Genomic DNA, 22,292 nt, shown 5'->3' on the forward strand with positions numbered 1-22,292 from the left:
AAAATGTACACTTTAGTTATGAAAATAGTACCAAACCAATTAAAAAAAACTGTAGCTTTAAGGTGACGCAGGTCGGAGGTAAACCATGGAGCTGAACGGGAAAATGAGACAGTTCGATGTTTAAGGGGAGCAAATATGTTAAGAAGGCTATGAAGGTTGACATTATAATGACAAACGAGTTCATGAGGGGTTGAGGAGCAGTGGATAGATGGAAGGTCATGGGCGGCAGATGAAAAAACAGCTGGGTTGATATTACTAATTTTCCTAAAAGTGATATTACGAGAGATACAGGTTTTGGAAGCGGTTATGTTTGCATCAAAAGAAATAAACATATGATCAGACTGGGGAAACAATGTGGCTTTACAATGGGTGGGGGTAATGCCAGAACAACAGACCAAATCCAGGATATGACTTTTGGAATGGGTAGGGAATTTTATGTACTGTAGAAGCCCAAAACTTTCCAGGCAGGAGGTAAAATCTCTGGAAAGTGGGATTTTATTATTGTCCATATGAATATTGAAGTCACCAGCAATGATCAGATTTGGAGAAAGTACAGAAAAATGAGTGAGAAGAGCAGAAAATTCATTTAAAAACTCCTTGTTTGGCTTAGGTGGCAGTTAAACAGTACATATGATGATGGGGGTAGATCCAGGGAGCTGTAGTGCAGTGTATTCAATAGAGGTGGCAACTCTACTAACTAACCTTATGAATAAAATAAGGTTCACTATCAGTAGGGTCATAGCACCCACCCAGCTGTATAGAAACTAGGGCTAGGTATCGTCACTGATTTCCAGAATCGGTTAGATTCCAATTCGATTCAAGTTGAATCGAGGAAATTTGGCCTCAGACAGTCAGAAATATTACAATTCTAAACACTTATCAGTACATTTCCATATTTTTATATCTATGAAAAAACAGCTGACACTTGTGAGGTGTCAGCTGGTGTAAGGTGTAAGCATCACAGCAGATGGCTTTGTGTCAAAGTAACTGAACATAAAACACAGAAAAAGATGAAGAAGATTTTCCTGGTCTGGCTTTTTATAGCACATGAGCTTAAAAATATTGTGCAGTAGAACAAAAAAGAAAGAAAACCATACAGTATGAACATTAGTTGCTGCTGCTGAAGTGAAGCAGAGTAAAATTACAGAGGTTTTATTAGAGACACCGCTATGCGTTTTGCAATTTTGCATATTTATAAAAATTTACATTTGTTCAGTATTGAATAATAGAAATGAGGCTTTCAAGTCGGAAGCAAGTAAAAAAAAAAAAAAAAAAAGGCAGCCGACAGCGCTGTAAACAACGGTAGACTAAACCGAGATTTTTGGATGGGAAACTGTTTATGAAGTACACTGAGAGAGAGAGAGCTGTACATGAAGCATGATTTTACCGTGGTGGAAGCAAAACAGCAAAAGTCAGAGGGAATTCATGACGATGTTTATGTGAGGCAAAAAAAATGGATCTTCATTTGCTGCTGGTTCAGTCAATATTGTTTGGAGAGAGATAAAACCTGCAGATTCTAGAATCGATTTTGGTCGATAAATCGATAATCAAAACCCACCCCTAAAATTCCGTCATGCTAGCTAGTACGCAGTACAAGTTATTTTAACTGACTGTAAAAAGTCAGAACAACAAAAATAAACTACACCTAAACTTGGTTTATATCTGACCCAGAGAGAATGCAGGTGATAACTTCTTAACTGAAGTTCAGTTCACCTGATAGTAGAATTTGTTTTTAATTTTTAATTTCAGGATCACAAAAGAGAACAGAGTTAAACAGCATCACCTGCTTTTGAGCTACAATACAAATGAAAAAGATGCTAAATGCAGTAGTAGTAGTAATAGACTTGGGGTACCACTTTATTATACAGCCCATGACTAAGGGGGTAACTCCCCTGTGATTTAATGGAATTTCAGTTCATTTTATTTGAAATTATGTATTTACAAAAAAAACCCTTAAAGACATGTACACTATAATTATTTATTTTTCTCCTCTAAAAATGTATTTGTCACCAGATCCTCTTGTGCTGCCTGTCTTTTTCCCCTTATGGAATTATTTGCTTAAATTGTGTTTTATGTTGCGTGCCATGACATAAAGATAAATCAATTTCACAGGCCCAAGAGGATTACTTGCACATAAAATCTAAAACCCACGCACATAGAACTCAGTTTGAGGGATGAGGGAAGTGGAAATACCTGGGGAGACACAGTTGACACAAATGAACATGACGGGGTAAGTAGAAGAAAATACATTGAACATGGAAACACTAGACTCTAAAAAATAAAACAGAAAACATGGAGAGATGTAGACATGACTCCCAAGCTTGACAACGTGGACATAACACAGACATGAAACACATGACAGACTGGACAGGAAACATGACACATAACCAAGGGGACATAGATGAAACAAAAACCAGAATAAAACTCAACTAAATCCTAACTAATAATAACACAATAACACAAGTTAGTATCATCAACTTAATATAAGAAAATCAAAAATACAAAATAATCTCGAAACATTGGGTCACAGATCAAGCCCCTGACATTGTCGATCTCCCGCTCGCTTCTACCGTCACTTGTGAACAAGACCCCTAGGTACTTAAATTCCTTCACTTGGGACAGGAACTCATCCCTGACCCGGAGCAGGCACTCCTCCCTTTTCCGGCTGAGGGCCACGTGAAGTGATATAATATGATATACAACTATCACTGAAGCAGCAAACTTTGTAAAGAAAAAAAAACTGTTAAAAAAACCCCAACACTTCTCATTCTCTGAAACATTTGGCCACAGCTGTAGATTACACTGTCAGTGCTTGTTCACTCTTGTCAATAATTCTAAATTCTCTTTGTGCAGTTATAGTAGGTAAACAATATCTAATAATCTATCTAAATGACTGCTTTGTCTTTGAAAAGGTGAAAGAGCCTGAGGCCGGTGACAGTCCAGTTCCACTCCAGTTCCACTCCAAGTACATCCTTACGGTGGCTCACAGGACAAGGCCATGTTCCTGTCCTGCCAGAAGAAAAGAGAAACTTCAGAGTCTTCTTGCAGTCCAACCAAATATTCTGTATGGCAGCTGAATTGTCACCTCCGCATGCAGTCAAGTTACCAAACATAGTTCTATTAATCTGCGCTCGATTACTCTGGAACCGAAACAGGATGTAAGTCCCAAAAAACTGAATATTGGAACTGAAACTAAATTGTAGAACTGAAACTGAATGGTGAGAAGTGAAAATGCAATTATATCTTTGCAGGTGGTCTCCTCTCTACAGGAGCTCACTCTGCAGGTGCGGGAGAGATATAGGAGAGGTGGAGAATGAACTCAACCTGGGTGTGTATTGTCTTGTGTAGTTTGGGAGATGAATGGATGATGGGATGGGTGCAGTTTTCTCTGGGGTGGAGTCGGGTGGGCTGCCCCGGACTCTGTTGGGCTGGGCGGTGCTGCTGCTGCGGGCCCCGGTCCGGAGGGGCGTGGGCCCCCTTGCCCTGGCGGGTTCCAGAGAGTGGGGGTGCCTACTGTGGTCAGCGGGGGAGCTGGCCCCAGGGAGGGGCCGCTTGCCCCTCCCTTTCTTCCCTCCCCATCCTCAGCTGCCTCCCTATTCCCGCTCTACCACACCCACCCACACACGCAGGGCTTGGGGTGCAGGTATGTCACCAGGGTGCAGGGGAGGCACTCCCCCTCTGTCCCCTTCTGGCCGCCTGTGCCTCAATTTTATTCTGCAACCTAGACATCCACATTACTCACACTCTCACATAACACATACATATAGGGCCTTGGGGGTGGGCACGTTTACAGCATCCAGAGGATGGTCGGTGTATTCCAACCCACCTCTGGCGCCGGTGCCCCACCCTCAATTTTAAATGCATATAGACACTAAGGGTTTTCGGGAGGAGCCGGGCTGCTCTCTGAGAGGAAGCAGGAACCATGCTCTGCTGTGTTTTAAATGCACTTTAGAACAGCACACAGCAACACTACATATGAGTGGGCGTAGGGAGGTTTGGGGTCTTCACTCACCCCGGTTCTGTTAGCCGTCAGATTGGGGTCTGGGATGCGGGGCCTCCCTGCTACTGCAGATAAGGAGGTGGTCCGCTTGCCTCCACCCCAGAGAGAAGGGTTACATCTCCTGGGTCTAGGTGCGGCTTGCCCCTCTGGGGGCGGGGGTACCTGGACCTGGGATAAAGAGTATGTTTGGGGAGTGTGACTGTCTGCGCAGTGTCTATTTGTGTCTGTCGAGTGCCGAGTATTTGGTTGTGCATATGGGGTGGGAATGCACGTTTGTGTCCGCGTGCGCCTGTTCGTCTGTGTCTATATGTCAGGTTGGGTCTTAGACTCAACCTCTCTGGGTACATCTCAGGCCCTCCAAAGTTCGGAGGCCTATCTCCCCTCACCACACTCCCTGCCGGTGGCTGATGCCCTCAGACGTTGGTGTGTTGGTGGTCCTTGTCGACTGGGGCTGGGCGCTCATGTATGTACCGGCTCACTCCTGGTGGACGATTGGCGGGGCCTGGCGCCTGTGGACCGGCAGAGCCCACGGGCACGCCACTGCAACCCCCTCTGGCCTCTTCTCCGTAGCTGCTGGGTGACCTCTCGTTTGGGGCTCTACTCAGCTCTTCCCAGGAGGGTGACACGGTTCCCCCCCTTTTGGTGGTCCTCCTCGGGTCCTCGTACTCTGGGGCCTCTGGATGTCGGGGGCCTGGATCTCCTCCATACCTGCTTCATGCCCTGGGGGACGGGGCTATGGCTCCTCACACTCCCTAGCAGATCGTTACATGGAGAAACCTTTGGAATACAAGCATGCTGATCCACACAGGTATGCACACAGGTAGGGCTGCACGATTAATCGTTAGAAAATCACGATCTTGATTCATACTTATGTGCGATCTCATTTCCAAATGACAACGATTAAGAAAAAAAAAAAGACGACGACGACGATTGTACCGCATTTTGATCCGGGACGTACTCTGCATGAAAACAAGCGCTCACTCTTCCTGCTCAACAAATAACAAGGGCGGAGCTTTATACCACGTGATACAGAAGCTGTGCTGTGCCATGTGATGCTAAAAGTAGCAGGGAAAAAACAACGGAGAGCACATCAGGGATGACGAGAAAGTCACAGGAGAAAATCCGTTCCGGTCAACCACCCAAACATCAATAACGGGAACCTTATACAGCGCTTCCCTAGACCCGTCGAACTCCCGCAGGCACAAAGAAATTACGGAGGCTATCACTTATTTCCTGACCAAAGATATGGCTCCCATCAACACTGTGCAAAACGAGGGATTTAGGAAAATGATCAACACCCTAGACAAACGCTACACAGTGCCGTCCAGCAACTATTTTTCTATTGTGGCACTACCTGCTCTATACACGCAGCGTCGAGCAACGGTGGAGACAGAATTTCAAGCAGTACAACATTTTGCGGCAACAGAAAAACGTGAGACATTTCTTGTTTTTTATGTTTATTTATTGTTTTTATGTTCAGTCTCAACTGTTACGAAGTTGATGTGCAGTTAATAAGTGCAATAAATATTTATACTGGAAAAGAAAATCGTGATCTCAATTCTAAGCCAAAAAATCGTGATTCTCATTTTATGCAAAATCGTGCAGCCCTACACACAGATGTACACACGGGTGTTCACAGACGCGGACTACACCTTTCTTGGCTGCTGCCTCAAAGCACATTGTGCGCTGTCTATCTTGCGTGCTGCACAATATCGTTTAATATTCAGTATCTACTGATAGTTAGTTTATTGTGATGGTGCTGTATTTATTATGTTGCTCTTTTTCTGTTTGCTTTCTCTTCTGTTTTTTTTTTCTCCATACAGGTGACCCAGGTGTTTTGTTTGTTTCTCTTTCTTTCTTCCCCACTTTCTCACCGTCTCTTCTTCCCTCTGGTTTTCTTTCTCTCCCTCTCTTTCTTTCATTCTTTCTCCCTGTCCTATCCCCCAGTCATGTCTGTCCCGTTGCAACCGAAAATAAAATAAATACATAATTATAATAAAGGTCAATCAAATGGACCAATATGGCAAGGCCATGATGATCTACGTGGTAAAATAAATCCGCTTGGCATCTTTCTTGGCCTTAAGACAACAATTCTGATGGCTAAAGATCCAAACGGGAAACAAACAAAAAAAAGAGAAAAAAAGAAAATGCAATTATTCGAGAGCTGCATTTTTAAAGGATAAAATAAAGTTTCAAAGCAAATGAATTCAGTTTCAGAATATAAAATTCAATTTCAATTAGGTGACGATTCATTTTCAAACCAACACATTAAATTTCAAATTAGGATAATTTGGGATAATTCGAATTCAGTTTTAAAAAGCATTTATTCAAGTTACAATTCAGATTCAATCTGAGCACTTCAAATTTTAATTTAACTTATTCAAATTCAGTTTTTGATGGCACAAAGTTCTGCCCATATGGAGCAACTTCCAGGTACCCACCCAGGGACTCCAAGAAGGCTAAGTACTCTGAACCACCACTCAGCGCATAAGTGCAGATGACAGTCAGGACCCGTTCCCCGACCCAAAGGTGCAGGGAACAAACCCACTTGTCCACTGGGAGAAATCCCAACATACAGGCAATAAGCCGAGAGGATACTAGGATACCCACCCCAGCCCTCCGCCTCTCACCAGGGGCAACTCCAGACTGAGACAGAGTCCAGCCCCTCTACAGGAGACTGGTTCCAGAGCCCAAGCCGGTACCTCTCAACCTCACGCACTAACTCGTGCTCCTTACCCACCAGAGAGGTGACATTCCATGTACCAATTGCCAGTCTCAGTAGCCAGGGATCAGTCCGCCAGGGCCTCTGCTCCTGGCTGCCGCCTGGCTCACAATGCACCCAACCCCTACAATGCCTCCTGCGGGTGGTGGGCCTGCAGTTACAAATGGTATCCCTCGTTCCTGATTTTTAGTTCCAAGCACTTCTTATAATGACTTATTACTGGTGAAATTTTGGATATATTAGCTCTTTATAGAGTGAAATTGCAGGGGAGAACATATTCTATAAGCCTTTAATATTTAATAATATTTTAAGCTGTAAAAAAAAAAAAAAACCCATACCTTTTCTTTTTGGTATATGACCAAAAATAAACTTTTGTGAAGAAGAAAAAGTGATAAAGAAATATTCCCTTCAAAATGTATCTTTCCACATGCCAAGAATTTTTTCTCTTGGCTAAATGATTTAATCAAGTAATAGTGAAGCAGTAGTGGCAGAGAGGGTGGCATCAAGTGATGATGGACCAGAAGTGGCTGTAGGAACTAACTGCGGGAGGGCTGTGGCTGGTTATGGGCCTTCAGGTTGAGGTGACATAAATGAAGATGATAGTGCACCAGACGTTTTTTTTTAAACACCAGTGTAGCTTTACATGGCCGATGTTTACTTTTGAAATTATAACCCCCTTGGAACCTTGAAGGTTGGTGCTTTGGTCCTGGATAGCTGTTATAACGCATGAGCCTAAATAATTGGCTTCCAGCTTTCCTCCTTTCCTCTGCTGATTACTTATATTGGCTCTTAAAACCCTGTCACTGACTTTGAAGTCAGCATTTGTTGTTGTCCTTTTTATTTTGTTCTTTGTCTTTTCCACTGCTTTGCTAACATGCTCTTTCACTAGTTCCAAAAGCTGTTTGTTTTGTAAAGTCCTGTTACAACTCTTCCTGCTCACATATGCTTTTGTCAGCCTGTGAAGCAAAAGGGAATTTTTGCCTTGAATCAGAAATCAATCGGTGTCATGAATATTGCCATGATTTCTAGATCGGGGAAAGCAAACAACCTCTGGCTAAGCAGCAGGCACAACACAAAATAGGTAACTTGTCAGTCCAGGACTCTGCAGTCTATTTACACCTACAGGCCAGTCAATGGACACTCTTTCAATGATGAGGATGTACACAGCCTGGACTGGGAGGAAAGCTGATTTGAGCAGAGAGTCAAGGAGGTCATTTGTGTGAAAAGGGAAAAACATCTCTGAAACAAGAAGGGAGCCTAAGGGTATGCTGTGATTGCAGCCATTCCTCAACTCTCTGTGAATATACTTATACTTTACTATACTATACTATATTATATACTATGCTTATTCGTAATTTATGTCATATTTCTGCTATTAATTGCTTGTTATGGATTTTTTTTTCATGAAGGCCGTGCCCTAGTGCCCTCTATTGACGAGTCACCAGCAGTGCCTAAACCTAAAGCTCACTGAAATTCTTAGGCTTGCACTATTTATCCATGTTAACCAAACACCATATTCAATTTACAGAGCCAACCTTGTATTTCCTTAGGCTACAAACTCATCAAAACAACAAGCATACAATAGTAAACCATAAGCCAGAGAGAGATGGTATATTGCTCAGTGTTATTTACTTCCTGTCTGAAACATTTCCAGGGTGATATGATTACTGCCAGAGGTGAGGAAATACATTATAAAAGAAGAGAGTGAGGCATTGTGTGTTTTCAGTCTCTAGTTTATTTATTAATGATATTAAAGCAGAACATATAGCAATCCTGTAACAATATATCTTTAACTTTAATACATTGGTAGCACTTTCTATTACAGCTCTGTAATAAAGTGGTGACAGAAGGGTAACAAGGGAAAAACAAGAGTATAATAATGTGGTAATTTCTTAGTTGCTACCATGCAATTACCAAAGTAATATAAGTAATATACAAGTAATATCATGGCAGCAACAGTAGTTACAGTTGAGTAATATTACCCTGAAATTTATGTAATAGAATAATAAGAGCCCCAAAACGGGGGGGAGGGGTAATAATATGGAAATGCAGCTCTGTAATAAAATGGTAATAGCAGGATAACAAAGACAAAACAGGACTGGAATAATGTGGTAATTTCTAAATTATTACCACTCAATTACCTCTGGGGCAGTTTCTGTATAATGAGCAGGAAACAGAGCTGCAAAATGCAAAACTGTCTGTTAGAAAGTGCTGCCAATACATTTTCTTTTTTCCATTTTAATGACAGATGAGTTTTCTGTCAGTGGATGATCTATTTTTCTGTTTGTCACTTAGCTTTTATCACCATACATGACATTATGATAAGTAATTTTTTAGTCATTTTCTAGTACACATACGCTCCAGTTACACAAGTGTACCTTAAATGGACAAATCTGATTTTACAATTCAACCGTAGAACAACCACAGAAAGACAGTTTTCACCTTAAACTATGATGACTCAAGTGCTTCCCACATACAAAACAACAACAACACAGTTTTAAAATTTATATGAATTCATTGTTTTATATTTCTTATGGGGTGATCGTGGCTGAAGAGTTGGCAGTTCGTCTTGTAATCGTAAGGTTGCTGGTTTGAGCCCCAGCTCCGACAGTCTCAGTCGTATTGTCCTTGGGCAAGACATTTCACCCGTTGCCTCCTGGTGGTGGTCAGAGGGCCCGGTGGTGCCCGGCAGCCTCGCCTCTGTCAGTGCGCCCCAGGGCAGCTGTGGCTACAATGTAGCTTGCCATCACCAGTGGGTGGATGACTGAATGTAGTGTAAAGCACTTTGGGGTCCTTAGGGACTAAGTAAAACGCTATACAAATACAGGCCATTTACTATTTTATCATTTATTTTACAAACACAGGCAGGTGACAGCTTAAGTGCCATTCTGACTTGGTCATTTTAACCCAAAGAGGTTTTGACTTCAATTTGAATGTAATAATAATTTAGATTATTGACCCTATCTCAGAAACAGAAGGAATCAGTCTTTCACTTCTCATATTTACTTATTTGTTCTTAACCAGGGGACAAATCAGTGCATGTTTAAATGTAATCCAAAAAAAATCAGTTCAAGCTAAACAACTCTTTAACCTCTTCAGTGAATGTCATACATAAGGACAAAACAGCCAAACAATCCAAACAATTTCAACTACACAGTTGGATGTTTGTTTTTGATTTTTGTTTTGATCTAGTGAAGTTTAGTTGGAGTTTTCATTGTTTTTAATGCAACCAGAAAAAATTTCCTATTCTCAACAACTTCAGCCTCCACGGTTTATCAAAGTCAGATTTAGAGGTTCAACTTCTTTTCATTAAAAGGTCTCTACATAAGATGTGTAGAATACTGCATACCATCACATAACACATAAGAGACATAAGGCTTTAAAAAATGTTTTGCTTTCTAAGCTATGCTTTGTACATTGGAAAGCTGGACAGAAAGGCAGCAGTTTCTGTCCTGAATAAAATCCTGCAGCATGCCACATTGCCATTTGTTTGCTCTCTCTCAAGGCAAACATTAGTTTTTTTTCATAAATCAAAGTAAAAAAAAAGAGGTGATGTCCTGACTGGAGAGTTCTCTTGTGGTCACCTAATGCAATGGTTGATGATCAGAGGACATAGCTGCATGGTGGTTCTCTTCAGTAGCCTTTCATGGCAATGCCTCCTCCAGTGTCATTACGTTGGACCTGATGGATCATGAAGATGGTAATAAGCAGGCCCAGTAGCTATAAAGACAGGTAGATGAACAGGAGGTTAGTTCACAAAAAAGGTAGGCGATAATATTAAAAAACTACAGTTCAACAGCACTGGTGGTGAAGCCCGCTGAGGATGACAATGATGTAAATGCTGCAGCTCCAACACGGCAATTACTAGCTTTTACTCAGAAGCTGAAGAGGAATTACCAGCTTTGTTGCTAATAAAGCGGTCAACGTGCTACCTGTATTTATGTGCTACACAATGATGTATAGTCGACACACTTGAGAAGGATTCATGTCTCAGTGCTTGACAGTGGTGTGGCTCAACAAAAAAACAGACCTTTAAAAGCAAAAGGATAAAGAAAATATCGTTCCTCTCAGTTTAAATATTTTAAATGTTTTGTTTTTTATTGTAAATAAAACATGGGTTTATCACATCTGAAAATCAAATTTAAAAAGCAAATTAACATGGGAACTTGGAATGTAGTTTTGTGGGTCAACATGCAAATCACTCATGTATACTATTGCGCCCATACTTGTGTTAATCATAAAGAATTATTACCAGCAAATATCCACTGGAAATGCAGTCATGACCAAAGGTTTTGGCAGTTGAACTGTCTGTTTTTCTTGGGCTTTCCCTTTTCAGTTTTTATTTTTATTTTTTCACATTTCTTTGATAGAGTGAAGCTAAGCCTTGAAGGTACAGTAACAACATTACTAAGGAATGAACACTAATAACATTAAACAGTATTTAGCAACAAAAATGTAATCATGTATGCAAATAAGCTAAGATTCTAGCAAATGTCTGAAAAAGCATCTTAGAAATGCTACTAAGAGTTTTAATTTCCAAGATTTTTTTAAAATAAAATAAGATCTTAAAGAACAATGGAGTCACAGTGATATACAGTGATAACCTGTGACAATAAATGAAAACAACAGTGAAGCTTACTGCTGTCACAGCAAATCCAAAGAAGAAGCCCAAAGCGATCTTGAAGAAAATGTCTACAACCGAAAACATGACGTCACCGCAGGACTGCAGAAGAGAATGGAAGATAGTTATTACATGGAAATCTATCAGAATGGCAGACTGTAGTGTTTGGATTAGCTGATAGGGGTTGGGGGATTAAATACCTGTGCAAAGACTTGCTGTGGGCCTCTGGTTCCCTGTAAGAAAACAAGAGGATATTGTGTATTCAAATAGAAACAGTTCATTATTAACTTTCAGATACATGTTATAAAATATAAATTACTGTAGGGCAAAACACAGTTACATTTGTCAATGTGGAATGGATGGCTGCAAAATTACTCAACTTGTAATTTCAAAGTGACAATCTGACACTAATTTCACGCAAAAAGCTTCTTTAGCCAGGAGGTGTATATTATGTCAGAGCCAGGCACAACTCTTAATTGCTCAAGACTTTGGGTGTCTGCCACGGTGATAGTTACTGGATCCTGTTCAGGGAGGTTGCTGTGGTCTGTTCTTAGTCCCACTAGCCACTGAGCATTGTTGTAATGTGTTGTCTCCTTCTTCCATATGCTCTTCCAGTATTGCTCTGTTTCTAGCCTTGGTGGTGCTGTTCTCACATTGTTCCCCTGCCACACGCCTTAGATGGTTCTGTGGAGAACAGCTGGTTAATTCTCCTGCCTTGCATCTCTCTTGTATACCTCCTCAAGTGGCTGGCCAAGGCTGTGAGTCTTTGTTTGTCAGTTTTCTAGGCATCAGGTATGGACAGTACTTGTTAGGCACCTTCTTCATCACAGCTTTCTGCAGCTCAGATATTTTGCTAACTCCCTTCTATGCTACCTTGATCTTGGCCTCTTGTCTCCTTCTCGATGGAGGGTACTGCTCCTTGTGGCTGTTCATCTTGTAGCCAGGGAGCTCAGTGATCACTGCTGCCAGAGAGTAGATCGATTGGTTTTGGTTATGGTCACAGTAGGGATTGCCCACAGTGCTGTATTCACATATTTTGTTGTTCAGAGGGTATTTCACATAGCCTTGGTAATCGACCCGGTGAGCTGTTCTCGCCTTCAATGTAGCAGTTGTTCTTCTTGCTTGGTACCCAATCCAGAGGGTGGAGATGATGATATCTCCCCCCTGACCTAATTTTCTGGCTTCCCCTTGCCGTAGCATTTGCAGTGTACCTTGTCAATCTCTAGTTGTGATGGTAGTTTCTTCTTCTGGATGTTGGAAAACTAAGCTACTAGTTGTTTCACCATTAGTGTAGATAGCAGAATTAGTCATTTCCTGATATTCTTTGTTTTTTTCTTAAAATCCAGTTTTATTTTACAAAACTAACCTGAGGTCTGGTTTTGCATGAGGAATATCCTCCATATCCCAGATTTGAAGGACTGCATTCACAGGAATTGGGAATTTCCTCACCCCAGTCGTTAGCGCTCACTATTCCACAGCATTTCATCTGTTAACACATAAGAGAATGACTTCAAATAATTGAAAATACTTAATGAAGTTCTGCACTAATGTAAATGTGTCAATAAAGTAACTATAATGTAATTATTAAAAAACAATTCAGTCGAAAAATAATTAATAAAAGGTTTTCTGTGTAAGGTGGAGTCAAAAAGTTACTTGACACCAAGCATAAAAAGAAAAAAATATTATCTGACTAAAATTTCAGTTCAGTCCAGTTCATTTTTATTTCAAACGTGTATATTTGCCATCATTTTGTCATATCATTCCATTCTTTTGTTTGAAAAGGAATAGACAGAAGTATACACTTATTTGGCCCTACCCCCACAAATTTTACATCTCATTCATTTAGTTTTCTTTTAGTCTCAAATTAAACAAATTTGGTTGATCTCCCCTATCAGGGTTGGTCCTTGATCACTTCTGAGCCCTTCCAGTACCACTGCTATTCAGATCACTACCTGCAAGTCCTGTATTGACTACTTGTACAAGTAAATTTGGGATTTCACCACACTTGAGCAGACATTGGACATGACCCTCTGTATCCTCGCTATTCTGGCTATATTGGCTATATTGGCTATTCTGTTCTATTTGATTCTACTGTCATCAGGTTAATAGTACAAAGAACATTACAGATTGCTGTAAGGCTTCAAGCATATCTCTCAAGGATGGTTCTTTCATGTAGGGCTCTGCTAGTTCACTAGAGGTACTGTAGAAGATAGTCTTTGTCTGCAAAGAAAAAAAGAATATATTTAGTATCACGGTAAACAGATGAGAAGCTATATTATCAACAAGACAGACAGAGAAGGACAAAAATCTCAAATATGCAATGAATGAATACCCAAAAACAAGAATAATTAAAGTAGAAAAGAAAACAAATTCTATTTCTAAAATTATTTACTGGCTTCTTTTAATTCACTGATGAATTTCCCACAAGAAACATTACTAATATTTTCCATACTATCCATTAGGTCCTATGGTCATGTCCAATTAGGACAATTCATTAATACAGGCAATTGTTAATGTGTGTGATAGTGTTATTAAGGTGGAAAGAAAAAAAGGAATAAATAATTAAAACTATGTTGCTGAGAGAAAGGCAAGGGGTTTTTTATTTTTATTTCAGACACAGACAGAAAAGGAAGGCCACTAGATAACAGTAGTAACTGTAACAGAAACACAGATGTAAAGTAATACAAAGAAAGAGAGAAAATGTGATGAAAAAAACTTGCATCAAGAAAAATTATTGGACAGGCAGAGAGGAGAAGAGATCACCTGGTTTCTTTGGACCGCTACAACGATGCCAAAAATCATCATGATGATCATTCCAATGCCCATAAATCCTGCAAACTGTACATGAAGGAATGTTAAGAACATTAAAAGAATCATCACTTTGTTCTTGTTTTGTTCATTGTGAAATTAAAAGCAACAAAAAATAAACAGGTATCACATCATTATCTTGTTTGATGCAGGGGTCCTGTACTTACTATTTTGAGGACGAGGGCTTTCTCAGAGCAGGCAGCGTAGATTCCCAGGGAGGAGACACCAAGGACACCAATGGCAAAAACCCATGACCAGCCCAAGCCTGGCATACCAAATGCTGACAACTGCTCGAGAAAGAACAGGAAACAACACAAACATTGCATTGATCCTTACTTCTTGGAATAAGCAAAAGCAAACACAGTTATCAGTAACATGCTAGACATGAATCTCTGGTTCACATCAGATTGAGTCTAATATCTGTGCCATCTAGCCATGCTACCATAGATCATAAGGCAAGCATTTCAAAACCTAAACCAGGCCATGCCAGGACCATCCAGTAAGTCACATTCAGTGAAGAGGCCATCCACTGTAGTACCTTCTCGGGTTAGAATAAATTTGCAGTTGTTAGGCTTAACTAGCACAACATCAAATTTACTGAAGTTTTAGTAAAGAACAGGTCGAATCAGACAGTGTTAACAGACATTTATAAAACTGTAAAGTTGTAGTCACAGTCTTTGTTCTGTGAAGCAAAGACAGCAGTGTGTGGATTAGTCATTTTTAAAATGACGTAAAATGTGAGGGTTGTCCACTGGGAGCGCTGTGGAACACACCAAAAGCAGATCAGCAGGCAAAGACATCAGTGGAGACATCCTCTCTGCTTTAAAGCCTCAAACTTTCCTTTCTGATTAAGATTATAATTATGGTGCATGAGGTGACCGTGAGCCATCTCTCAGTTATGCTGCTTTCCATAATGCACTGAGCACTTTTCTGCTGCTCCAGTCCTTCCAGCAGCAATGTGATTTCATTCTGCACATGGCAGTTTATAGAAAACTGTTCATGTAAAATATATAACTTAAAAATGGTTATTGATATTAAAACTACTCTTTTGTTACACAATAACAGAAAGTTGAAATACATTGTGTAGGGCAAAAACACAAACTGGTTCATACTGGAGCATATATATGGATATCAAATTTCAACTCATTAACAATGAACATCGTGGAGACTGTTATCCCCCAGATGACTGCCAGACTCACAGGCTACAGGATATGACTGTAAAAAGTCTACAAGTCCTGGAAATGAACTGGAGAAAAAAGAGAAAAAAACTGTAGATAAACAAACAAAAAAACACTATTTCATTTAGTGACAACAATGAGCCAAAACATGTACTCCATTAAAAGCTCTGTGTTTCTGGTTTGACAATTTTGTCAGAGCCAAGCTGTAATTACTGTTACAGAGAAAATGAGTTGTGAGAGCGTTAACTTCCCCCAGGCAGCATCTGTTCTGTGTTAAGAGCAGAAATGAGAGCCTCCACTACATCTGGACAGCTGCCTGATTCTATATAAGCACGCCGAGTCCTTCACGTCGGCTGAATCTAAACATTTCAAAATGAGTGTTTTCCATTTCACGTGCGTGCTTTTAGAGAATTATTGTATACACATCATGTCCTGACTAAATCTGGTTTGGGGCTCAATGCAAACCAGCTGCTTTTGTCTTTTGAGTGTTTGTTTCAAAGCATTACTGAACTCTGTTTTTATAGAACTCTTTCTTATCAGTACAGAACAAAGATCCAACCATAACCTGTCATGACTTTAAGAGTGGTTCATGATTAAGTCAACACAGATAAACACTTGATTATTGTATCACCTGATGAAGGCAAATTAAAAACACAACTTGCAGTGAGTGTTTACCGAAAATAGATACTAAGCAAGGGGGGAATTATTCTGGCTTAAAGCCAGACCTGATTTATTATTCCAGACTTTGACAGGAAGACGGCCACATGGTTTATGTAAGAACAGAAGAAAAAACATCTGGAGTGGGAGAGTTGTTTTTATGGTTGGGCTTTCATAGGTTAACCACAAGAGGAGTAGCTGTTCTCTATTACCTATGCTACGTTATGACAGTCAACGGCAGGGAGTTGAGAGTGGTATCAAAGCTGGACACATGAACTAATATCAGTGAAAACAGACTTGTGATACTGATTAGTCCAAAAGTGTCTGTAGGCAGACTAAAGAAATTTAAATAGTGTGGTCCTTGTGATTTTAGTTCTTTGTTGAAGGGTGACATATAATCATGATATTTCCGCTTGGCTTTCTTTCTACACTCTCAGAAATAGAGGTACGAGAGAAGAACATTTTTGTACCTATAGGTACATTTTTTTAAAATGTTCCCTTAAAAGTACAATACTGGTCTTTAAAAGTCCAGAAATGCCCCTTTAAAGGTACAATTTGAAATAAAGTACAAATCTGTACCATTTTGACCTGTACTGCAGTGACAGTGGCAGAACGTGGTAATGGGTCAGCATGGGAAAATCTGGATGGGCCTGGTTAATTGTAAAATTCATATGAGATGTGAGTGTGCTCATAAAAGCTACATGTTATAATCAAATCTGTTGGTCCTCTCCTCTGTACGTAAATTATCCTATGATGCAAAGAATATCTGTAACCTACCTTTGTGTAAGTTATGTTAAATTATATATTTTTTTAAAAACACACAATGACATGCAGGCACAACCAAATGATGTTAAAAAAAACTGGTCCATTTCCATTTTATTAAGTTCCAGTTATAATTTTTTAATGTTTTAAATCTTTCAAAAACGTGAAATCATTTTACTGTTATGTTTGGCCGTTTACTTTTTTGCTTTTACTACATCCTAGAATTGTTCATTAATTGTGAGGTTTTTATGGAATTTGCAACATCAAGTTAAACCGAGGTTCTTTGGAAGTTAAAATGTCAAGCAGATTTTTATGTTACGGTGACTACATTTTGTAAGTTACAAATATAGTTCGCCAAGACAGCATAACTGTTTCTAAACAACTGCGCATTAATACCACAATGTTGTATTTCCATGTATCAAGTTCGCAACGCGCATTAATCCCAAAGGCTGAAAAGCCAGCAGCGATGAGTGCTCCGCCTCCGCGCTGACTAGCGTTGGCACAGAAAATGACTCTCAGGGGGTTATCGATGGAGGAGCTCCTTAAAAAGTTGATGGAAGAAGGCGTTGATGTGTCAGACGACGAGGCGCAAAGGTTTAGAGGTAAGTCGGGTGTGATTTTGTGTTTTTATAAAAATTACAACGTGTAATTTTACAGTAGAATTAGCAAAAGTCCGAAGAGCTAGCTTTAACATGGGTGAATGCTAGCAGTTAGCTAAGTTTTAAACAAAGAAAGGTACAAATGTGGACTATTTAGACTGTTGGTGGAATGTTCAACGTCTGTCTGCCCGCCGTATTCCAGTGTTTTATCAATAAATAGTCAGTAACCGTGTACAACAATGTAAAAAAATCAATAATTTCTCAAAACATGCTAGTATGTAAATATAGCTATTAACAAAAATGTTTTCTAAGCAAAATTTATCGCATCTAACTTGTTTCCCGCTCAAAGGGATTTTAAACAATGGAAAGTACACATTTGTACCATTTCATCTACTTAGTGGGATTTGGGATTTTCGAATATGAGAGCTGTAAGCTCTGTGCAGGGACACTGTCTGCAACCCAAGAATTGTTAAGATGATTGGGGAAACGGCTAATGATTTTTTTTGTCTCTAAATCTGATTATTATTATTTTCTGTACTAACTGATTAATCAATCTGTTTATTAGCTTTAGAATTTTTTGTTCAAGGGTTAAAGCACTTTACATTTATCTCCAGTCTGTGTCTTTAAACATGTCAAAAGTTTAAATCCTCAATGTAAAATGTCATTCTTTTGTCTATTCTGCTCTTTTCATTTCCAGTTGTGTGATGAGGTTGATTTAATGCATCCCTGCCAAGACAACATCTGTCGCCGCTTTAGCAAAAACTTCACTGCTGTTCTTCAAATGACCAAGGATTTGCCACTGAAGAAGGTCTACATGGAGGCAAGAGAGAATGCACTGGCTGAAGACATTACAGGTGCTAATTTGACCTCATACAAATAGTAAATTTTGTGACAATTCATTTGCTCTCTCTTCCAAAGATAATTGATGTACCATAGTGTCATGTGAAGAGCATGTTAATGGGAATTAGCATGCTATCAAAATCTAATGAAGTGCATTTGCATCTGTATGACCTAGGAATTGACTTCAAGGGGGCACTTCTCTTGCCATCCATCTTCAAGGAGAAGATAGAAGATTTCATCATCCTTGGAGAGGTAAATGCATGATGCATAGCCTTTGGCCACAAGTTTCATTCTCGGTGTTTTGTTGGCATGGAGCTGAATTCAGCTGCGGTTCAGCATCACAGCTAAGCTAATGTAGGGGAAACACTGCTGTTAATCCACAGTGCTGCTGTGCTCTTGGGTTTTGTCTGGTGTTTATATAGATAGATAGACCTTTATTGTCCCCTTAGGGAAATTCTTCTTCACAGGTACTGTCACTGTCAGGGGTGATTGCTTTTGCCCTTGAATATTATGTCAAACTTTAGCAGCTTATCAAACACTACCACAACAGTCATTGGTCAAGAAGCTTTTTGTTTGGAGTATGGGCCATGTTTACAGGTTATCAGAATAGACAGTTTTGTTTTGCAGCAAATAAAGAAGGTAATTTGAGGAATCTGTTGAAAATCCACTTGGCACATATTGCTTAAACATACTGTATACTAATGTTTTTCTTCCTCTTCTGCAGAATACTCCCACGAGTCCATACCCAACCATTCGAATGAAGGATAAGAGTTGGACAACTGCCCTCTTAAGACAGTGTCGCTGTGTTGTAACAGTTGAAGGAGTGGATGTTTGCTCGTGCCGCTCGCTGGATGAGGCCTACATCTCAGCATTCTCCACCTTCTTCGTGTTCAACATGACCTACCCTGCATACTTCAAGAAAACACTTGTCTTTCTTCAGAACTGCATTGTCAACATAGGAGACCAGGGAGACAAACCCCTGCCAGTAAGTGTCACCAGGGTACTTAACCAACTCTATTAAATATGCCCCCACCCAAGTGTCACTACCTTATTCACTACCCAAGGCTGATTTTGATGTATGGTCCTTTTCGCCCTTTGTGGTGTATGGGATATGAAAGCAAGCATCAATATTTCAAAAATCTAGGGAGTAAATGCAAAAACTTTGTAAACATCACTGCAACTCTTAACAATCGTCATCAAATGAAACAGTGCTGGGAGTTTTCTTCAGATAAGTTGCTTGTTGACTTTGAACATTCACTCAGCACAAGTGTCAGTGTGCCATTTTCATCTCTGCCAGGTGACTTACAGAATGCTCTGGAAATGAACAAAAGTTTTACAGATGTGCATTTTCAGGATAAAGTGCTTCAGTGTGTGTCTGCTATATCTGTCAGCAGTGTCAAATATGAACTTGAGGATGTTTTTGTAGTTGGCCATGTACACACTAAAGCCATACCTATATTCCTTAAAATCAAGTATATTTTGAATGTTGATACTTGTTGGGTATTGTGTGGGAAACTGTTACTTCCTTGCACTTATGAATGTCATTTCCATGCTTACCAAGTGGCAGTTGACAATGACTGGATCCTGTTCAATCCAGGAAATGAATTAGACTTTCAAGCTCTAGACACGTATTTAGTTGATGATAGGCTGTTTGTGTCCTTGAGGTATTCTGTGTGACGTGATTGCAAGCACATTTTCCATTGTGTTCAGGTGTTTAATGTCTTTATGTGATTGTTTACTTTTTCTTTTTTTTTTTTAAATGAATGTATTTTTCTTGACATGTCCTATGGCAATATACGAATGTAATCAAGGATGTATTTCTGTGGTTGTTTAAATGCTTTGATGTGATTGTATTATCGAAAATAAATGGTTAAATAACCAAATATTTTGGACTATTGGGGGTACATTTTTGTCTCTTTAGGTACGAAATAGGTTGTCGCTGGGGGGGTACCCTCATAGGTACCCTATTGTACCCTTTTCAAGGGAACATTTCTGTACTATAGTTTCAAGGTACATTTATGTCTTAGGAAAGTACATGATTGTACTTCAGATGGTACAATTTCATAAGGTACAAAAATGTACCAAGCCTAAAGGGTACAGAAATGTCCTTCAAAAAGGAACACCCCCAGCGACAAGCATTTGTACCCTTTTTGGTACACTTTGGTACCCCTATTTCTGAGAGTGTAAGCTCCGTATGTATGAGCCTAATAAAATCAACACGTTGAATAATCAAAGCATCACTGTGGAAATCCCAATTCCACTGAAGGTATTTTTGGCTAAAAAATATCATTCGCCTTTCTTTTATTCTGTGTCAACAAAGATGTAGTTGATGTTTACCTGCACAGCCATGGCAGTCGCCCTTACTGCCAAGTAAATCAGCACACATCCCAGGATCTGTGGAAACCGAATCACAGTGTTCAGTTTGTGTTTAACAAAATTAAAGCTCCAAGTATGGTGGACTAAGTGTGTTAAAAAAACATTTACAATAAAGGCTTTGTAAACAGTGCACTAAGACATAATTAATAATAAAAAGTGATTATCTTATTTTAAAACTGAAACTTGCATGGTTCAGCCAGGGAAAACCTGCCACATTTCAGCGCTTCAGCCATTTTACACCTTTAAAGCATGTCAGCCATTTTAGGTTACACAATCTCTCTTCCTGAGATGTGTAATCCTGCATGCAACCGTTAAGAGCTTTTGTCACTTCTACACTGCACAACCTGAGGGCGACAAAGCTAAAAACCTGATCAGAGACTTCCTCAGGCCTAGGCATGTTTCCTGGCTGGTGAAAACACCCAAGAAACATGGATCTGAAACTGTTCCAGACCCAGGCTATTATTATTCTAAAAGTAATTTAATATAAGATTTTTGTTTTATGTAATTTGATTTTAAAAACTGTTTTTTCAAAACATTATTACAAGTAAATGTTTGTTTGTTTGCATGTTTTGTGTAAATGGATGGAAATAAAATCAATAAGTATGAATAAAAAGAAAAACCTCTGTGTTAAAAATTGAAAATTAATTATCTTTTAAACCACATTTCTCATTTTATTCTGTTTGACTGCACAAGCTCATTGTTTTTTTGTATTTTTTAAAATCATTTTTAGTTCTCTTACTACAAAGACGTTAAAAGGCTAAAAAAAATAATTAACAAAGGAGAGGAGAAGCTGCTCGGTGGTTGGCTGGTGGAGTGAAATATGACCCTGTTTTCTTCTGCTTTGTGTGTGGGGGGGGGGCTTTTTACTGGAAATTACTGAGCTGAGCAGTTAACCACATTTGTATTTGATTGCTGTTTTGGAAAAATATTTTGAACATTGAAGCATGTCTTCATTAATATGATCAAATTTGATGATCATATTTTGTTTTTGTTTTTTTTAGTATAGTACAACAATTTTAGTTAAAGCTGAAGGTATTTTTTCCTAGTTCATCCTTTTTTTTAGCATGTAGGAGTAGGAGCTATTCACAGCAACTTCATGGCTTTACTTTGTTTGTTTTTGTTTTTTACAAAGTTTTTTCTTGTTATTTTAGTTATATTTACATATTTGAAATAAACTCTATTCTGTTCTACTCTATAACATAACGTACGTAAAATCGTCCTGGAAAACTGAACAAAACACAAAAATATTTTTTAAAGTTTAAAATTAAATTAGAAAGAACGTTTTGACTTACCATAAACAGCACATTGAAGAAAATAAAAATGCACTTGATGCATCCATTAATTTTCCCCATTTTCACTTTTTAGAGAGTGTCTCACAGGAGGTGAAGCAGTGAGGTTGTAGCTCAGAATGTAATGATGTACAGGTTTGCGTGCTCTGATAAACTCCGCAGACAGAGAATGTAAGGGGAAGTAACACACAAAGAGCTGCCCTGTAGCCAAGCCCTCGTGTGTACGGGACAGCCTCCTCAGACATGCACTAATAGAAAAAACTCAACTTTAAACTGGAGCTTGAAAACTGGAAACAAAGCAGAAAAAAGGCTGATTATAAAACTGCAGTAAGCATAAAGCAAAAGATTAAAGTTCTGTTATTTGGTTTTACAGTTTTTCTCGATTGCTTAAACACTATAACCAGGCCTCTAAACTAAAATTTCAAAACCGTAACGCTACT

General features: G+C 39.4%; 1 protein-coding gene across 1 annotated transcript; it reads right to left on the minus strand.

The window, feature by feature from the left end:
* Window positions 1-9,529: 9,529 nt before the first annotated feature.
* LOC113009374 (tetraspanin-8-like) lies at window positions 9,530-22,020 on the minus strand. Its single transcript, XM_026147637.1, has 9 exons — window positions 21,856-22,020; window positions 20,525-20,581; window positions 14,319-14,438; window positions 14,107-14,181; window positions 13,468-13,563; window positions 12,710-12,829; window positions 11,544-11,576; window positions 11,362-11,445; window positions 9,530-10,442 (listed from the first exon to the last, which is right to left on the minus strand). The coding sequence occupies exons 1-9, from the start codon at window positions 21,913-21,915 to the stop codon at window positions 10,356-10,358; spliced, it is 732 nt and encodes a 243-aa protein (XP_026003422.1). The 5' UTR covers window positions 21,916-22,020; the 3' UTR covers window positions 9,530-10,355.
* Between the last annotated feature and the right edge of the window lie 272 nt (window positions 22,021-22,292).

Source organism: Astatotilapia calliptera, chromosome 17 (genome assembly GCF_900246225.1).
Source record: "Astatotilapia calliptera chromosome 17, fAstCal1.2, whole genome shotgun sequence".
Taxonomy (NCBI): Eukaryota; Metazoa; Chordata; class Actinopteri; order Cichliformes; family Cichlidae; genus Astatotilapia; species Astatotilapia calliptera.